Here is an 18,061-nt window from a genome sequence, read left to right on the forward strand (position 1 = left end):
AAACCTCAAGAATTCTTCATTTGTTGAATAATAGTTGTTAGAAACACAAACACACAGAGAGACCCACATCTTATAAGAAAAGGAATGTCCTGCTTGTTGTAAAAATTTAAGCATGTCCTGAGTTCCCAGTTTAGAAATGATACAAGAGATATTCAATCAACTTTAATCCCCAAGAAAAATATGACAAACACTAATCTAATCTCATTTTCTTCTTGAAAAAACAGCACAGATCACAGGACTTCCTTCTGCCCCTTCATTACATAGAACATTTTGCTAATTGATGAAATAAATGTTAGTCCTAACATCATCTATGACTTGAAAGTGATTAATTCAGTGATAAAAATTGCCCCAAGGTTTTGAGAAATAAATGGTAAAATTACATAATCTCTGATTCAAAATTTAAAAATATATATATATAACAATGCTTATAAGTACTGTGTGAAAAAATAACAGAAGAAAATTAAACTTTTAAATGATCCTGTGCACATGCTATTATAAATTTGAATGGAATGAAGTATTCTGTATCATGTAAGTTAGAAGTATAGAGATATATTTTTCCTATATGTGAACATATATATATGCTCACAAACATAAAGACATAAATGTATGTCTACATATGTGTCCATACATGATCTTCTGTCTGGATTGCTTACTTGAAATTCTCAAGGCCTAGAAAAGCACCTCGCAAGTGGTAGTCACTATAAATTGGTCAAACAAACTTGTGTATTGACCAAGTTGAAATATACTACCACACAAAGTTGTCTTTTTTTCCATTCTTAGTATATATTTTAATATTGAAGTTTAACTTTAATTTTCCTTAAGTTTTATAGCATTTGATTATCCATTTTTACTTTGTATTTATCTCAATATTTTGAGTAAATGAATATCAACAAAGTATCTACAAACCTGTCTTCTTAATTGGTATCAATCTCATCTATTTACTTACTTTTTATATATACCAGGGGTGTGTATTGAGTTTTCTAATACTTTTGCTTATGATGTATGTATGATAGAGGTCTATTTTTAATTTTTTATGTTGTTATACAAAACTTCCCAGCACTAAGGATTTAATAGTGTCTTATTTTCTACTTTATCTGCAATGCTAGCTCATACATATTTTTTCACCCATGCATGTAACTTTTTCATGTCTGTATTTTTCTCTTTTTTGATTCGTTAATTTGTCTATGTTCTCATATCACTTTGTTAACAAAGTTTTAGCAAGGTCTTAATGTCTAGCTGGACAAGGCCTCAACATTTTCTTTTTCTTCAATAGTTATAGGCTACTCTTGGCTCCTTGCAGTTTATTAAATGTTTAGGATTCTGCTTTGTAAGGTTCATAACAAAGTCTGAGATATTGCTTGGAATTGATTTGACTCTCTAAAATATTTTAAAATCATTGAACAATTGTTAGCTTCAGTACTCTTATCAAAATTTAGTTATTTTTGAAAATACTTTTATAAAATTATATAATGAGTTCCACATAGATACAAACAAAGCTAAAAGAATGATCTTTACATGTAGGAATAAAAAATAGAAATTCAATTTGAATTCTCGCCCTCCCAAGCTTTGTGCTCTTATGCACGGCTCTTACCTTATATGATATACAACTTTACTTACAAAATAAAACAAATTATATCTGTTGCTCACAATTACTTTACAGTGTTTTTATTCTGGTTGTTAATGATATATTAAAAATTGTTTCTCTTTATTATTGACCTTTAATATAATAGTTTTTGAAAATTAATGCTACATATAGCTATACTGATATTATTTCTATTAAGTGACCATTAAGTTGTTTTTTGTTTTTTTTTATGTAGAGAAACATATCATCAGCAAAGAATTTAAGTTCTTATGTCTTTTATGTCCTGTGGTTGTCTTAAATGTGGTAAAGAATCTCCACAATGATGTTGAAAAGAAGTAGTATTAGTGATCACTTTGCCTTCAGGATTTTCTAAAAGACTATTAATATCTTGAAGTTAAGGATGATGTTGCCATTTGTAGCATTTATCATGGCTGACAAAACAGGGAAACAACCAAAGTTCTATTCAATAGACGATTGGGTAAATAAGATGTGGTATGTACATACAATAGAATACTACTCATCCATAAGAAAAGATGCAATACTATCATTTGGGACAACATGAATGGACTTTAAGAATATTATGCTAGACAAAATAAGTCAGACAGAAAAAGCTAATCACCATATGATTTCATGCGTATGTGGGATATAAAACTGAAAATCATAGACAAAGAAAACAGTATGGTGGTTACCAGACGGAATGGGAAGCAGGTGGTGGTAAAGGGCAAAGGGGGTCAAGTATATGGTGATGGAAGGTGATTTGACTTTAGGCGATGGGCACACAATGCAGTACACAGGTCATGTATCATAGGATTGCACACTTGAAACCTATATAACCTTATGAATCAATATCATTTTAATAAATTATATTTTAAAATAAAATAAAGTAAAACATACTCCAAGAAAAAGAATGATGTTTATATAGATCAGTGATTTTCAGTTGGTACATTGCAGCAAGCACACTGGTGGCCACATGAGGCACACTGGTGTGCTGTAAGAATTTTTTAAGTATGCAATACCTGACTATTAGTCAAGTGCACTGCCCTAGTATCCCTTAGATTGTCTAATTTTTTTAAAAAAGAAAAAGGGAAAAAAAAAAACAAGAATAGCCGGCATAACAATAGCCATCTGCAATGAATGAATCAAATTATAGCTATTTTTTTGTCAGATTGGTAAAAAATATAATATGTTTTTTGGTATGTTGCAGAATTTTAATAATTAGCTTAGGCATGCCATAAATTTTAAAAGATTGAAAATCTCTGATATGGACTGTAGTGTGTGTGCTCAAGGAACATGTATAAAGGACTCATGGACAAAGCCCAAAGCAGGTAGGATCGAGGGTGGGAGGCGGGATGGGTGGAGTGGAGGGGAGTGGTGGGGGATGAAATGGACACACCTGTACTTGAACAATAAAAAAAGTAAAAAAATAAATTAAATAAGAAACAAGATTGTTTTTATTATAAAAAGGTGTTGAATTATAGTAAATTTGCTTATCATCTTGATGCAATTACATTTTTCTGTATTTTAATCTATTGTATACAAGTTACACTTAATGATTTTTCTTCCAAAGGAAAATTATTACTACAATCCTGGGATAAACTCTATTTGTTCGTCTATATTAGTTTTATATGTACTGAGTTGATTTGGCATAGTTTTGAGATTTTGCGACAATCTTCATAAATGACATTGACTTCTCCTTTCCTTCTGAACCCACTCTCATCTAAAATGGGAACCAATTCTCTCCCAGGCTCCCCGTCACTTCTCCTCTGAGATCTCTCAGTCTCTGTCAGTCAGGGATCCTTGCCTCTGGTTTCTATTTTGTTTGTCAGTTTATTTTGTTCCTTAGATTCCACTTATGAGTGAGGTCATATGGAATTTGACAAGGCCAAGTGGGTCAGGGGCTGGGTGCATGGGTGGGCAAAGTGGTGAGGAAATAGGGGACATCAGTAATAGCATCAACAATGAAAAAAGAGTATGAAATCACACATTTTGTTTGGGGAAAGGCAGTGGCTGGGAATAGCTAGAGCATAAGAAACAAGTAAGAATGTTTGGCCCCAATTCCTTAAACCCTCACTAGAATTGCGAGTAATTTTAATATCTTGTTTTTTCGAGATAATAGAAGGGATAAGTCAAGGTTGACAGAAAAGGAGATTCAGTTGCCTGCCACCATATAATCCAAACCTCTGAGGCAATTGCTATTGAAAAAAGAAAGAGGTTTATTCAGGTGCCTTGTGACCTGGGAGGATGGAGGACTCTCCGCTTCAAAGCTCATCTTCTACACAAATTCAAGAAAAAGGTAGTGTTTAGAGTTTCCACTCCAGTTTAAAGTAGGGTGCTTTGAACCCAGCAGGTTGCTACTAAGCAGCCATAGGCCCCATCCATGTAGCATAGCTCGTTCCCCGCTGCTGTTCTTTCTGGGCTCACTCCCGGAGCTTCATGTAGAGCGAGCACAGCCAGGGGCCATGCCGCTGCTAGGACCCCAGTGTTGCGTGCTCCCAGGAAAGAGACTGTGAATGCAGGGGTGAACGCATCACCAGGTCAGCAAGAGAGGGAGAAAGAGGCTCCCTCCTGGAGGCCGTCGGCCACTTGGCTGCTAAGGCCACATAATCCATGGAGAGAACAGCCTGCACCACGTGAGTCTAGATCACAGGCAAGAGAGAAAGAAGGCGTTTCTTTGCTGCCCTGGCATTATGTTAGCTTGTATGTGTGATGGACAGGTGCTTTTTCAAAATGACCAATATGCTTCCCAAACTCTTGCATGCTTCTGGTGGGCCCACCTCCCCTTCAATCTCTTCTCTTCCCAGACTAGACTGACAAACTTCCTTGGTCCATCACCTCTCCCCAAAATACAAAAATTTTGAGTAGCTAGAAATCAGAACATTAAGACATTAGTTGGTTATGCTGTTTTTCTGAGAAAATTTGGTGGTATGGTTTTGAATAATAAAGGCGGAGCAATATACTAAGTGATGTTCACAAGAAAAAAACAGAAAGGGGCCCTATTTAAGAGCAGAGATTGATCTGAGACTCCCACATATCTAAAAAATGAGATAATATTGGCCTGAATTTTATTGTTATTTAAACTAAGCATATGATGGCTTATCATGCAATTTTTATGTAGTACTTCCTTTATATTTTTATAAGTAAAATATGATATGAGTACATATAATGACATAGATGTCTTTGTGTGCATATTAAAGCTAAAAATGTTTCTCTAGTTTCAATCTACAAGATACAGCACACTGGATGCCACTCAAACTTATAATAGCATGGACACAGGATGATTAAAAAGTTTAGTTGATTTTCTCCTCTTTTTTTCACACTGTACTTACAATCAATTTTTTTGTTTCATTAATCATTTATTGCTAATGACGTTGTTCACCCAGCACCTCTGTAAGTAACATTCCCTTTGAACTGTTCTGTTATATTGACCTGTATAATGCTACAGGTTCTTTGCCCAGGATGCTCCTGAAGTGCACATAGGAGAACTTTTATATAATAAAACTATTGAATATTTCTAGGTCTAAGAATATGGGGATGGAGTTATATAAAACTTTTAATATCTTGATTCAGAAAAAGATTATGTATTTTACCATTTGTTTCTCAAAACTCTGGCATACATTTTATCACTAAATTCATTTTTAAGTGATAAGATGCTGTTAGGACCCAATATTTATTTTGCCCCTTAGCAAAATGTTCTGCGTAGTGAAGGGGCAAAAGGAAGTACCTGTGGCTTGTGCTGTTTTTTTCAACAGGAAAATGAGATTAGAATAACATCATATTTTTCTCGGGTGTCAAAATTGATTGGACATCTCTTGTCTCAGTTCTAAATTGTGAGCTCAAGACTTGCTTAAATTTTTCACACGAAGCAGGACGGTCCTTCTCTGATCAGGTGTGTGTCTGTCTGTGTTTATGTGTTTCTAAGGACTACTATTCAAGAAATGAGGGATTCTTGAGGCTTAAACCTCAAGAAAATTTCTAAAAATATTTGTGCAACAAAGTAATTGTCATTGATTCTTGAGTGTTTAAATAGAATTACTGAAGGCAAGGAATGCTTATTACTTCTGAAGTGTACTCTTTCATACTTTATTCAATGATAATTAGGATAAACTTAACGAAGAATTAGAAGTTATGAGGCTGTTATAAGATGAAGTCTTGTCTCTAAACAAAACTAAAAGAATGAATCTTTACATTTGGAAATAAAAAATTGCATTTCAATTTGACTTCTCACCTTTATGAATTTTGTGCTCTTACGCAAGGCACTTACTTTATGTAACACACAACTTTACTTACAAAATAAAACTAATTATAGCTGTTGCTTTCAACTACTATGTTTAAATATGAAACAGATTTTATTTTAAAATCTAAGCACTATGCCTATTTATTAAGTAGCTATTTTTCTGAGAGCTCTACTAGACACTGTATGATGTTACTACACAAATAGATGATTTTTGCTAATGACATGCTAAAACCAATTATTACCAAATTAAATAAAAACAAGTATAAATAGAAAACTTTATACTTGTCATTCAATATCAGTGTGTTGTCATTCAATATCAGTGATGAAAACATTAAGTATCTTAATGTAGGCAAATGTAAAAACTCATTATGCATATTTAGTTTTATAACCAAGATAAATTTAAGAAATTAATTTATCTGACTTTATATTAATTCTCATTTTCATTCATTCTTTTTAAATATGTGCATGGAGGAAATTTTTCTGTATTCTCACTTTCCAATCAAAGTGTATAATTTCACCACACAGGAAAAAAAGAAGAAAAAAAATGAGTGATTTTATTTTATTCAGGAGCCTTTTTAAAATAAAGATTTTGGATTAATTTCTATGGTAGATGAGAAGTCTTAATATGATGCGGTTGGCCAGAGATCCATCAGCTCATCACCACATGGGTATGTACTTTCCACATAAAGGTGTGGTTTGGACTATGTATGATTTTAATATACCCAGAATTTGATACAAGCATATAAGTCATAAAAAAGCCATTTATTCTGATTGACTTATGTTCATTTTACATTTATTTTATGTTGTGTTAATGTTATATTTAAACCAAGTCTTTAAAATCTTGAAAGCTTGTTCTTCTTTTATTTTCTTAACTACCTAAAGAAAATTCCCACAGTTTGAGGCAGCCTGAAGTAGTGACAGCAGCACCAGCATTTGGAGCTAGAAGGATTGAATTTTAAACTTCTTTTCACAGTCTCTAGTTTTGAGGTCTGGGTAATCCACAGCATCTAAGTATCTAAATTTTTTGTTTTTATGTGAACTAGAGATATAAAACATGTGACATTTATCTTAGTGTATTTCTATGATATTCATATAAAATCACATATATTTGAAAGGGTTTCTTAAAAGTATTATGAATTACTCAGTGGCAACATTATTTTAAATAAGCAACACTATATTAGCCACTTCTAAAATTCAATTTCTTCATTCATAACATAACATCTACCCTCTTCATATATTTAATAATTAAATTATATATTGTATGTACAGTTCTGTAGTTTAATTTTAGGTGTAAAAGGTAATTAGCATTAGCATTTCAGTTATAAAAGGCTTTTGCATATTTAATATTTTTACTGTTTCACAAAGAGAGCAAAATGATTTTTTTACTTCTTTTGTTCACAAGATTCTTTGTCTTTGTCTTTAAATTATAGACTGCACTATTTTATTCTTTGTGTGTCCTCCACTATGAAGACAATTATACACACTAGCCATTACTAAGTATTTACTGTCATTGACATTATTGATACTAAGTGTATATTATTTTATTTCACTTTCAAGGATAACCATACCACATAGTATTGATAGCTTTTGTTCCTTTTTTAACTCTTTCATTTTTGTGCAATTTCTGAAGTCATTAAGTTAGTAAATGTGGTTCCATAAATTAAACATGTCTAATTCCCTGAGGCTCTATTTTTTCACTATACGATGTATTTATTTTATTGTTAGTTTTAATTATGTGGTTAGAATTAACTCCTGTTAATAGTACATAAGATTTTGCTAAGATATTTTGCTATAGAATAATTATAATTTTATTTATACTACAAAGGACAATAATTATACTAATGAAATAATATAAAACAAAATTAAAATTGATGTTATATTTTAACAGGAGAAAGATAGAAATGACAAGATAAAGTTTAAAAATTAATGATGTAAGTAGGAGAAAGGTCACGTATCATATTGAACTGAATTGTTTTTCTCCAGAGATGAGTGAAACCCACAATTATGAATTTAAATTCAGAAATCATGCTACTCCTACACCATGGCAAAAGAAAAGACCTACACTGATTACAAACACATCTGGAGGAAACTGTAAGTATCATGTTCCATTTGTCATCTTGAGGTGCAAATTGGAAACTATGTGATCATCAAGAATAAACATTCAGTTTAATTTTACCTTCATGAGAGGAGCTGAAATGAGCTTAAATTTTATTTAAATTGGACTACGTAAAAAAGTGAGAAGAAATTGTTGAGTTTAACATCTTTCCATGCCCTAAAAAAGATAAGATTATCATAGTGAAGTCAATTGAGACTGCAGTTTTTAAGAAATCACTGAACAGCCTGCTGTCAGGACAGGTAAATAGAAGAGAAAAGAAATACAAAATATTCTTCAGTGTTATGTTTTTTAACAGAATGGCAGCAGTGACTTGACTGCTATTGACAGAAAGGCTTCTGTGTAGTGAAAAAGGTATTCTGTCTGTCCTTTATCAAGAAAAATAGGAGGGGAGATGAAGCCTGAAAAAGGTTACACAAAAAGGAAAACAACAGGTTACTCACACCTATAAATTTTTATTATATGTTAAAAAATAAATGATTATCAAATAGCCTCACTTTCAAGAATTATAGAAATGAAAATGTGTTCACTGCAATAACCAAAGATTGTATATCATGTGCATAATGTTGAAAAGGTTTTGTATAAAAATCAATATGAATTCTTAATTTATAAGAACTTAATTTTCAAAACCTCTAAAATATAAACACTGCCTTTAAGATATATGTCCCAAAGCTACCAATATGTTTATTGACAAATGCTTACACTATTTTCATTGTAGTTAGAAAAAGGCAAGAATTTTTATTCTCATTATTGTTTATTAATATTGGTTATTTTGCTGGTGCTAGCCAATGTGCATAATCATGGAAGGGAAGAAAAATAAGCAAGTGATCTGAAAATAGAATAAAATGGTGAAATAAATATTACTAGCAAAAATATATGACTTAAAATATTTTAAACCCTCAAAAGCCTCACCTCATAAACTGAAAAACAATAAGGAAATCTGATGTGCAGACCTAACTGAAAATAAGATGTGAATGAAAATCAACTGTCTACAAAGCTGCAAAGACAAGAAATATATGATGAAATGAAAATGCTGTATTTACAGGACCAAAAATCAGAAATAAACTTTTTAATTAAAAATACTGGAAATAAATTTATTACTTTCAAGTTGTATTAATGAACATAATACATACATAGTAGAAAAAGAAACTATTAGGGGCACTGTAGGTGCACAAGCATATTATAAAAGTAAGGATATTTTCCATATTAGAATAAAAAAACAGATTAAAGAATATAAAAATAAATGCAAACATATAAGATTGTACTATATGCTAAAGGTAGTGTTTTATATCAATGAGAACAATGATTTATTTGGCAAGTAATGTTAGAAAAATTCATTGACTATTTGGTAAATAAAAAATTTTTATAAATTTGAGTTCCTACCTCACTTATTACACACACATAAACATACAGTCACACATGAATAAAAAATAGACCAAAATAAAAAGGAAACCATATAAATTTTGATTGAACATTTGGTATACTTTATTATATAAACCCAGAATAGTGAAAGCAGTTTTATTTATATCAAAAAAGCATAATGGTTTGAGCAACTCAACCATTATCCATTTCAGAACTCTCAAAGGATCATAAATAAAGTTTAAAAAAATGATGTTTGATATGAGTGTTTGCAAAACATATAGCAAGAATACTAATATCCTCAACCAGAAAGGTGAGAATAAAACTAATAACTTAATAAAAATATGAGAAGTCTCAAAGAAATAAATAAACACATGACAACCATAGCAAGAGATGTTTAATCTTTTGTTATTTATTTATAAAAATTAAAATAAATTTAAAATCTTAAAAATAATCTTGGTTATCAGATTTATACATTTAAAATGTGAATACTTAATGAAGAGGAAAGTGTAAGCAAGAAGTCTTTTTTAAGTTTCTATTTGGTTGTACATAGATTGGTGTAGCCTCTTTGGACTAAAATTTTCAAACATTACAAAAATTTTAAAAGCAAATGCTCTTTAACTCACTATTTACCTTTTGGGAATTTCTCGCAGAGAGGTACTCAAAATATGCACTGGTGTGTATAAAATGTTATTTATGTTATTATATTAAAAGAAAAATCTAAAAAACAATTTAAATATGCATTGCAAGAAAAAAAAATCTGTCAATGAGATTTTGTTCATATAGCAATGAAACACAATTCAGGCAGCTAATTATAAAAATTTGACAACTTTACAAGACATGATGAGAAAAATCACTAGAATATTTTCTTCAGTAAGAAATATTATGGAATATTTTTATAGTTTTTTAAATTTGCTTTTAAGAGGAGGGTTAAGAGGAACTGTTTGTATTTATTATTCTATCTCCATGGAAATTTTCAAAAAGTATAATGATGATTTATTCCAGGGGTGAACTAGGGGACTTATAGAGAGGAATAGGAGGTAACATTACATATTTATAGTCTTATTTTAAATCATTTACAAAGGACTTATTTTAGCTGTTCTGAGAAAAATAATTGAGGAAAAAGTATTGTTATCACTCCCACATAAAAATTGCTCTAATATTTATATTAAATATAAGTATACCAGAGCCCTTTAATCTTTCTCTCATTTTTTTCACTCTTTTTTCTTTGACAGCATCTCCATTTTTTCTTGCCCGGGCCATTGCTCTAGCTATGGGAATCCGTTTCATTGTAATGGTTATGATATGCAGTGCCATTATCATAAATTGTAAGTGCTAACACAGTGGGTAGCACTGTTAATCTAATAATTGGAATGAATTACTTTGATTAACATTCAAAAAACAGAAATGTAAACTAGCAATATCAAATGTTTCTTTATATTTTAGCTATTAGTTTAGAAACTTGTCAACTATTTTTACTTTTGCTTGGACTATGTTATAGTAACACAAAACCTTCTAATGATTATGATCCTTTTAATAGCATTACTCAGTCAAGAAGCTCCAACATTTTTGAATGGTAAGAGACGGTTTTCTGACATCATTGTTATTATTATTTCATTTTTAATTGTTGAAACTATTAAAAATATCCTCCATTTCCCCTCCCTTGACACCCTTCTACCAGCCCTCCCCCAGCCATCACTGTGTCCATGGACTATGCACACAGGTACTTTGTTTAATCTCTTCACGTCTCCTCCACCACCCTCCCCTTGAAGCACAAATTGCATGTACCTGTGTATATGGGGTTTAAACATGTATCAATGCTAATACCAAAAAAGTTTGTAAGACAGATCATGTATCATAGAAATGTACACTAGAAACCTATATAATTGTATTAACCAATGGCACCTCAATACATTTAATAAAAATAAAATGTATGGGAAAATAATTCTTGTTCACAATTTGCTATGTTATTAAATTTTATTTTATTTTTTACAATGAAAGAGACTCATAAACAGTAGAGAACACAGTTTTGCATATCTATCTATAAATATGTAAAGTTAGGTCATTAAGTATGACCATAATGGTTTCATATTTGGAATTTTAGAGTTAGAATAAAATAGGTATTTAGTCCTGTCTTACGTGGCTCAGTGGATGGAGTGCCAGCCTGTGAACCAAAGGGTCACCCATTCAAGTCCCTGTCAAGACACATGCCTAGGTTGTGGCCACGTCCTCAATGGGGTTGTCTGAAAGGAAACCACACATTAATGTTTCTCTCCCTCTCTTTCTCCTTCCTTTCCCCTGTCTATAAAAATAAGTAAATAAAATATTTTTTTAAAAGGTATTTAGCTTGTTTAGAAAAAGTTTATAATATTTACACATGTGCAGAAATAATAATATATTTCTCATTTCTAGAAAGTTACTGTGGACCATGTCCTAAAACCTGGCTGTGTTATAGAAACAACTGCTACCAATTTTTTCATGAGAGAAAAAACTGGTTTCAGAGCCAAGCTTTTTGTATGTCTCAAAATTCCAGTCTCCTGAAGATATACAGCAAAGAGGACCAGGTTAAGTGTTGTTTAATTCATTTTCCTGTATTGAGTCCTAACACGTTTGGAAATTCTCTGGGATATGAACCTGAAATATCACAGAGACACTGGGCTTAGACATACCAACCACAAAACTGTCTGCATTAAAAATAACAAGCACTAAATCCAGGAAAACACAAAAATTTCAGGTATTCCATTTGTGCTGTTTAAGTTGGAATTATGCCAGAGGACAGAATGCATTTTCTAAGGGTTTGAGAAAATGATTACATGATTAGGGTTTTGTCTTCACTAAAATTCTGAGAACTGACTTTATTTGTGATTTCAAACAGGATTTCCTTCGACTGGTGAAGTCCTATCACTGGATGGGACTAGTACAAAATCCAGCAAATGGATCCTGGCAGTGGGAAGATGGCTCCGTTGTCTCTCCCAGTCAGTAAGTCTCCACCAAGAGGTCTCTCCGTGCAAATCTGTCTCCAAGCTATTCCTATGATCGCGCACCTATCCCATTTTCCTTCACACAGTGCCAGGGCATTCCTATATGCTAACAGAGTCAGCCAAAAACTCTTAGGGACTAGATTTAGTAGAGTGGGGAGCACAGCAGCTAATACTCGTAATAATAAGTTCCATTAATTGTTTGCTATGTGCTCAGGCCTGTGCAAGATAGGTGTAACGTCAGGCTCATGTTACACTGAGTCTGAAGCAGAGAGGTTAAGTATCACATTCATTCTTTTACGAAGTTATTACCAGAGTTGTTGAGATACGTTTGACATCCAATAAAGTGCACAGAGTGAAAGTGTACAATTGGGATAAATTGTGACAAATGTATCCATCAAAAAAACATTAATAACATCAAGATAATTAACATATTTATCTGTTGCTAAACATCTTCTTCGCACCTTTATAATCCTTCCTACCTACCTCTTTCTATCTCCAGTCAATCATCTGCTTTCTGTCACGATAGATTAGTTTGTAATTACAGAATGACATTAATGGAGTTCTGCAGTATGCACTGTTTTTGTGTCTGGCCTTTTTAACCACTGTATTATTTGAAGATTAGCCACCTCATAGCACGTATGAAGAACTTATTTCTTTTCATGGCTGAGAGCTTTTCCATTTATAGGTGTTGCTCGTTATGTTTATTCTTTCATAAGTCAATGGATATTTGGGTAGTTCCCAGCTGTGGATTATTGAAAATAAAGCTACTTCAGAGGTCTTCTGGTCAAGGTGGTGGCATAAGTAAACACGGTACTCATATGCCCTAATAACCATATCAAAATTACAACTAAACTACAGAACAAACATTATTCAGAACCACCTAAAATCTATCTGAGTGGAAGTCCTACAACTAGGGATTTAAAGAAGCACATCCAGGCTGGTAGGAGGGGTGGAACAGAGAATGGTCTGATCCCACACCAATGAGAATGGGATAAAAATCAAGAGAGATATCTCAGCTGTGGAGGACCCCCTGAGGAGCTAGGGGTCCCAGCCCCACACCAGGACTCTCTGACCCAAGTTGCCAGTGCCAGGAAGAGATAGTCCCCAAACTTCGGGCTGTAAAAACCAGCGGAGTTTGTGGCTCAGTGAGACAGAGAGCTGCGGGTTTACCAGGCTTTCCTCTTACAGGGCCCGCGCACAGACTTATTTGGACTCACTCCCTCTGAGATCCAGTGTTAGGGCCGAAGCTTGGAAGGCACCGGAGAATACGGGGAGGAGCTGAAATATCTGGCATTGGGAGAGCTTGAGGGAGCAGCTTTCTCCCAGACAGAAGTGCTGGCAGAGACCTTGTTTCCCATGTTGAGCCCTCTCCTGACAGAGCCAGCAGCCAGCCGCCATATCTGAGTCTGCATCAACCTGGCTCACACTGCTTTCCCTGCCCCAGTGGTTCCCTGAGACTCCTCCCCAAAAACTTGGGAGCCCACCAAAGCTGTTTCAGTGGCTTTTCCACATGAATGACCTGTCCTGGCTCATGCTTCAGACTTCCCTAAAATGTCACAGGAACTTCCCCCAAATCTCAAAAACAAGCAGCATCTGGCCTCAATGTAACCTGTAACTCTTGCTACGTGGCTCCAGAATGGGCACTAGTGACATGGCTTTGGATCACAGCAGGGGTTTTCCTGGTCACCACCAAGCCCAGCACATATATCAGCCATCTGCAGATCACACCGTAGCTCTTGTAGGTGTTCCCAGGCAGGACACAGATGGTGGCTGACCTTGTACTTTCTAGGAGACCCCAGAGCCAGTGCAGACATGGACAGCTTCAGATCACGTGGCATTACAACCCTACCATCACCATGAGCCACACACCCAAGGGCAAACTTGATGAGCACCAAAGCCCCACTAAAGCGAGTCCCGCTTGGTAGGATCTGCTCCAGCACAACAGCTGCTCAACTGTAGTCACAATCCATCCTCCCAGCCTGTCAGCCTGGGGGTCAGTCCCTCCCAGTGAGGCCAACAGCCATCAACTTTCAACTACAACAGGACAGTGCACACAGGCCACAAGTGGGTGTACCTGCAGCACCCAGGTCAGGTGACGGGAGGCTGCACCTCTCAGCTCTAGAGGAAACCTACTACACAGTGCCACTCTAACAAGTGCAGGATGCATTGCAGCTCTAATCTAATACATAAAACAAACATAGGGGAAGCAACCCTAGCTGGTGTGGCTCAGTGGATTGAGCGCTGTCCTGCAAACCAAAGGACTGCTGATTCAATTCCCATTATAGGGCACATGCCTGAGTTGCAGTCCAGGTCTCCAGCAGGGGGCATGTGAAATGCAACCATCCAGTGATGTTTCTCTCCCTCAGTAAAAATAAATAAATAAAAATCTAAAAACAAACAAACAAACATAGGAGAAGCAGCCAAAATGCAGAGACAAGGAAACAGGTCTCCATAATACATGGGAGAAAAATCGCAAAAAAGAAAACTAAATGGAGCGGAGACAAGCAAACTACTGGGATTTAAAACAGTGGTTATAAGGATTCTTGGGTAATTTAGTGAGAACTTTAGGAGCATGCAAAAACACATAGAAGCCATAAAAAAGAACCTGTCAGAGGTAAAGGATACACTAACTGAAATGAAGGATATGTTACAAGGGAATCAACAGAAGAGTCAACAAAGCTGAGAATCTAATCAGTGATTTGGAATATATGGAAGCATAAAACACTTAATCAGAGGAGCAAAAAGAGAAAAAGAATAAAAAACAATGAAAATAGTGTAAGGAGCTTTTGGACAACTTCAAGTATACCAACATTCACATCATGGGGTCCAGGAAAAAGAGGAGAGAGAACAAAAATTGAAAACCTACTTGAAAAAATAATGGAAGAAAACTTCCCTAATCTGGTGAATAAAACAGACAGAGAAGTTCAGGAAGCACAGACAGTCCCAAACAAGATGAACCCAAAGAGACCCACTCCAAGATATATCATAATTAAGATGACAAATGTCAAAGACAAAGAGAAAATCTTAAAAACAGGAAGAGAAAAGCAGTTAATTACCTACCAGAAAGCTCACAGAAGACTGTCAACTGAGTTCTCAACAGAAACTTTATAGGTCAGAAGAGAATCCTGGCTGGTGTGGCTCAGTGGACTGAGCATGGGGTTGCGAACCAAAGTGTCACTGGTTTAATTCCCAGTCAGGGCACAGGCCTGGGTTGCAGACCAGGTCCCCGGTAGAGGGCGTACGAGAGGCATCCACACACAGATGTTTCCTTCTCTTTCTCCCTTCCAAAAATAATAAAACCTTTAAAAAAAAAAAAAAAGAAGAGATTGGCAGGAAATACTCAAACAAGGACCTACAACCAAGATTAGTCTACCCAGCAAAGCTGTCATTTAGAATCAAAGAACAGATAAAGACATTTCCAGAGAAGAAAAAGCTAAAGGAGTTTATCACCACCACATCCATATAACATGGGGGAATGATAAAGGGTTTTCTTCAAAAATGATAACAAATATGAACAATAAAATGGCAATAAATATATATATCAACAATTGAATCTAAAAAACAAACAAACAGAACAGAAAGAGGCTTACAGGTACAGAAAATATTTTGAGGGTTGCCAGGTGAGATGGGGGGTTAGGAGGCATTGGTGAAAAACATGAAGGGATTAAGAAATCCAAATTGGTTGTCACAGAACAGTCATGGGGATGTGAAGTGCAGCATAGGAAACATAGTCACTAATATTCTAATAACTATGTATGGTGTCAGAGGGGTACTGGACTTATCAGAGTCACTTAGTAAGTTCTGTAAGTCTACTCATTGGGGTGTACAGCTGAAACTAATATAATGGTGTATATCAACTGTAATTGAAAAATAAGAATGAATTAAAAAGGAAAAAAGAAAAACTATTTGTTGTGAATATATGTGTGCAAGACTTTGAATGAATAATAGCTCTCCTTTTTCTTACATGATTGATTAACCAGGAGTGGAATAGATGAATCACATAATAAGTTGTATGTTTAACTTTTTAAAAGTCTTCCAAACTATTATGCAAAGGATTGTGCAATTTTTCAATCCCACTAATAGTGTGAGAGATTTCTTGTTGCTCAACCTCTTGGTCTACAAGTGTTACAATTAATCTCTTAAATTTTAGGCATTCTAATGTGTGTAGTGGGATCTCATTGTGGTATGAATTTGCATATTCTGAATGCCTAATGATCCAAGCATCTATTCTGTGCTTATTTACCATTCATTATCCAATTTTCTATTTCATTGATTTCTGCTCTGTTATCTACTATCTTCTCACTAAGCCAAGTGCTAGAAACAACCTAAGTGATCATCAGTATATGAGTAGATCAAAAAACTGTCGTACATTTACACAATAGAATACTATGCAGCAGAAAGAAAGAAGGAACTCCTACCCTTTGTAACAGCATGGATGGGACTGGCGAGCATCATGCTAAGTGAAATAAGCCAGGGGGTTCAAGACAAATACCATATAATCTCACATATAAGAAGAACATAATCAACAAAACAAACAAATGAGCCAAAAAGAACCAGAGGCTTAGAAACAAAGAACAAACTGCAGTGACCAGAGAGGAGAGGGGAAGAGCTTAATGGGGAAAAAGGGGGAAGGGGCAAGCCAAGGAACACAAATAGAGGACTCATGGCCACAGACAACGGGGGGAATGACTGTGGGAGTTGGAGAGGGTGGGGCAGAGGAGAGCAATGGGGAAAAAGGAGGGACAATTGTAACCGAACAAAAATAAAAAAAGAATATTGTATATTTTTCACAAAACATAACAATTTTGAATACGTTTCAAGCTCAAATATTTGTTTTAAAAACATTCTAAAGCTTTCATTTCACTAGGGTATGCATATAAAGAGATCCCAGAGTTTCTAAATTGACTTATTTCTAATGTGTAATAATAGTAGCACATGATTTGTTGTAGAATGCATTTTTACTGCTGTTATCAGAGGTAGCTATGTTTTGCTAATCTGTAAATTAAGAAAGACCAGGCATAGTCCTTAAATATCCTGAGATATTATTATTTCATTACCTATATTTAAATGAATATTATTCAATTTTTATTCTTCTGCATTGGTGATGTCCTAATTGTAATTTGTCTTTCTCCCTAATCTAGGCTAACATTGGTTGAAATGGACAATGGAACCTGTGCGGTTTATGGCTCAAATTTTAAAGGTTACACAGAAAACTGTATGACCCCAAACACATACATCTGCATGCAGAGGACTGTGTAAAGAGTTTATTGTTTATAAAATATAAAGGATTTGAAAACAAAAACGCCATTCTCTGAGTGTTCTTCATGAAGAAACATCCAGAATAAAATTCCAGTATTTATTAGTTTTCATCTGACATGCCACAAAACATAATCAGCAGCAAACAAAAGCTAACTATTAAAGACTTTTTCTTCTATAACATGTTATATATAATTTTTAAATTACTGAGTGATGAATAAATTCAATTTAAGTTTAGTAAACTGTTGATTATACCTATGGTTGAACTAAATTTTAAACTATCATTTTATTAAATATTCACAAATATTAAACTAATAGAGCTTTCAAAACTTCAAATACAACGCATTTGAAAATTAAATATGCTTAAAAGTAGGTAAGTAGTGCATGAGGATTCATTACATTTGTTATTTCTGAAAATTTTCTAAAGCTGAAGTATCAACAAAAACACCCTTAACTTTTCAAAATGTCACTACTGACTTTATATAGAACATGAGATATTTGGCAAAATTGAATCATTCCTTATAATGAGAACGTGG

The 18,061-nt window shown here is 34.2% G+C and overlaps 1 protein-coding gene across 2 annotated transcripts; it reads left to right on the forward strand.

Annotated features, from left to right (window-relative positions):
• Positions 1 to 5,391: 5,391 nt before the first annotated feature.
• On the forward strand, positions 5,392 to 17,528 carry LOC129084745 (NKG2-D type II integral membrane protein-like). Of its 2 annotated transcripts, none has more exons than XM_054590941.1 (8): positions 5,392 to 5,468; positions 6,342 to 6,484; positions 7,800 to 7,907; positions 10,524 to 10,616; positions 10,829 to 10,864; positions 11,701 to 11,852; positions 12,164 to 12,267; positions 17,411 to 17,528. In XM_054590941.1, the coding sequence occupies exons 2-8, from the start codon at positions 6,427 to 6,429 to the stop codon at positions 17,526 to 17,528; spliced, it is 669 nt and encodes a 222-aa protein (XP_054446916.1). In that variant the 5' UTR covers positions 5,392 to 5,468; positions 6,342 to 6,426. The 2 variants fall into 2 exon arrangements, with proteins under 2 accessions (XP_054446916.1, XP_054446915.1); XM_054590940.1 differs by having other exon boundaries at positions 6,427 to 6,484.
• Positions 17,529 to 18,061: the final 533 nt, after the last annotated feature.

Source organism: Pteronotus mesoamericanus, unplaced genomic scaffold (genome assembly GCF_021234165.1).
Source record: "Pteronotus mesoamericanus isolate MK-2021 breed Mesoamerican mustached bat unplaced genomic scaffold, CSHL_Meso_final scaffold_21, whole genome shotgun sequence".
Lineage (NCBI taxonomy): Eukaryota > Metazoa > Chordata > Mammalia > Chiroptera > Mormoopidae > Pteronotus > Pteronotus mesoamericanus.

What these genes read in the sequence shown, in the direction of transcription:
- LOC129084745 (XM_054590941.1), top strand. Translation starts at nt 6,427, where the DNA reads ATGAGAAGTCTTAATATGATGCGGTTGGCCAGAGATCCATCAGCTCAT. An exon ending in AAACACATCTGGAGGAAACT is followed by an intron (nt 7,908 to 10,523) that starts GTAAGTATCATG and finishes TTTCTTTGACAG; the next exon opens with CATCTCCATTTTTTCTTGCC. An exon ending in TATACAGCAAAGAGGACCAG is followed by an intron (nt 11,853 to 12,163) that starts GTTAAGTGTTGT and finishes GATTTCAAACAG; the next exon opens with GATTTCCTTCGACTGGTGAA.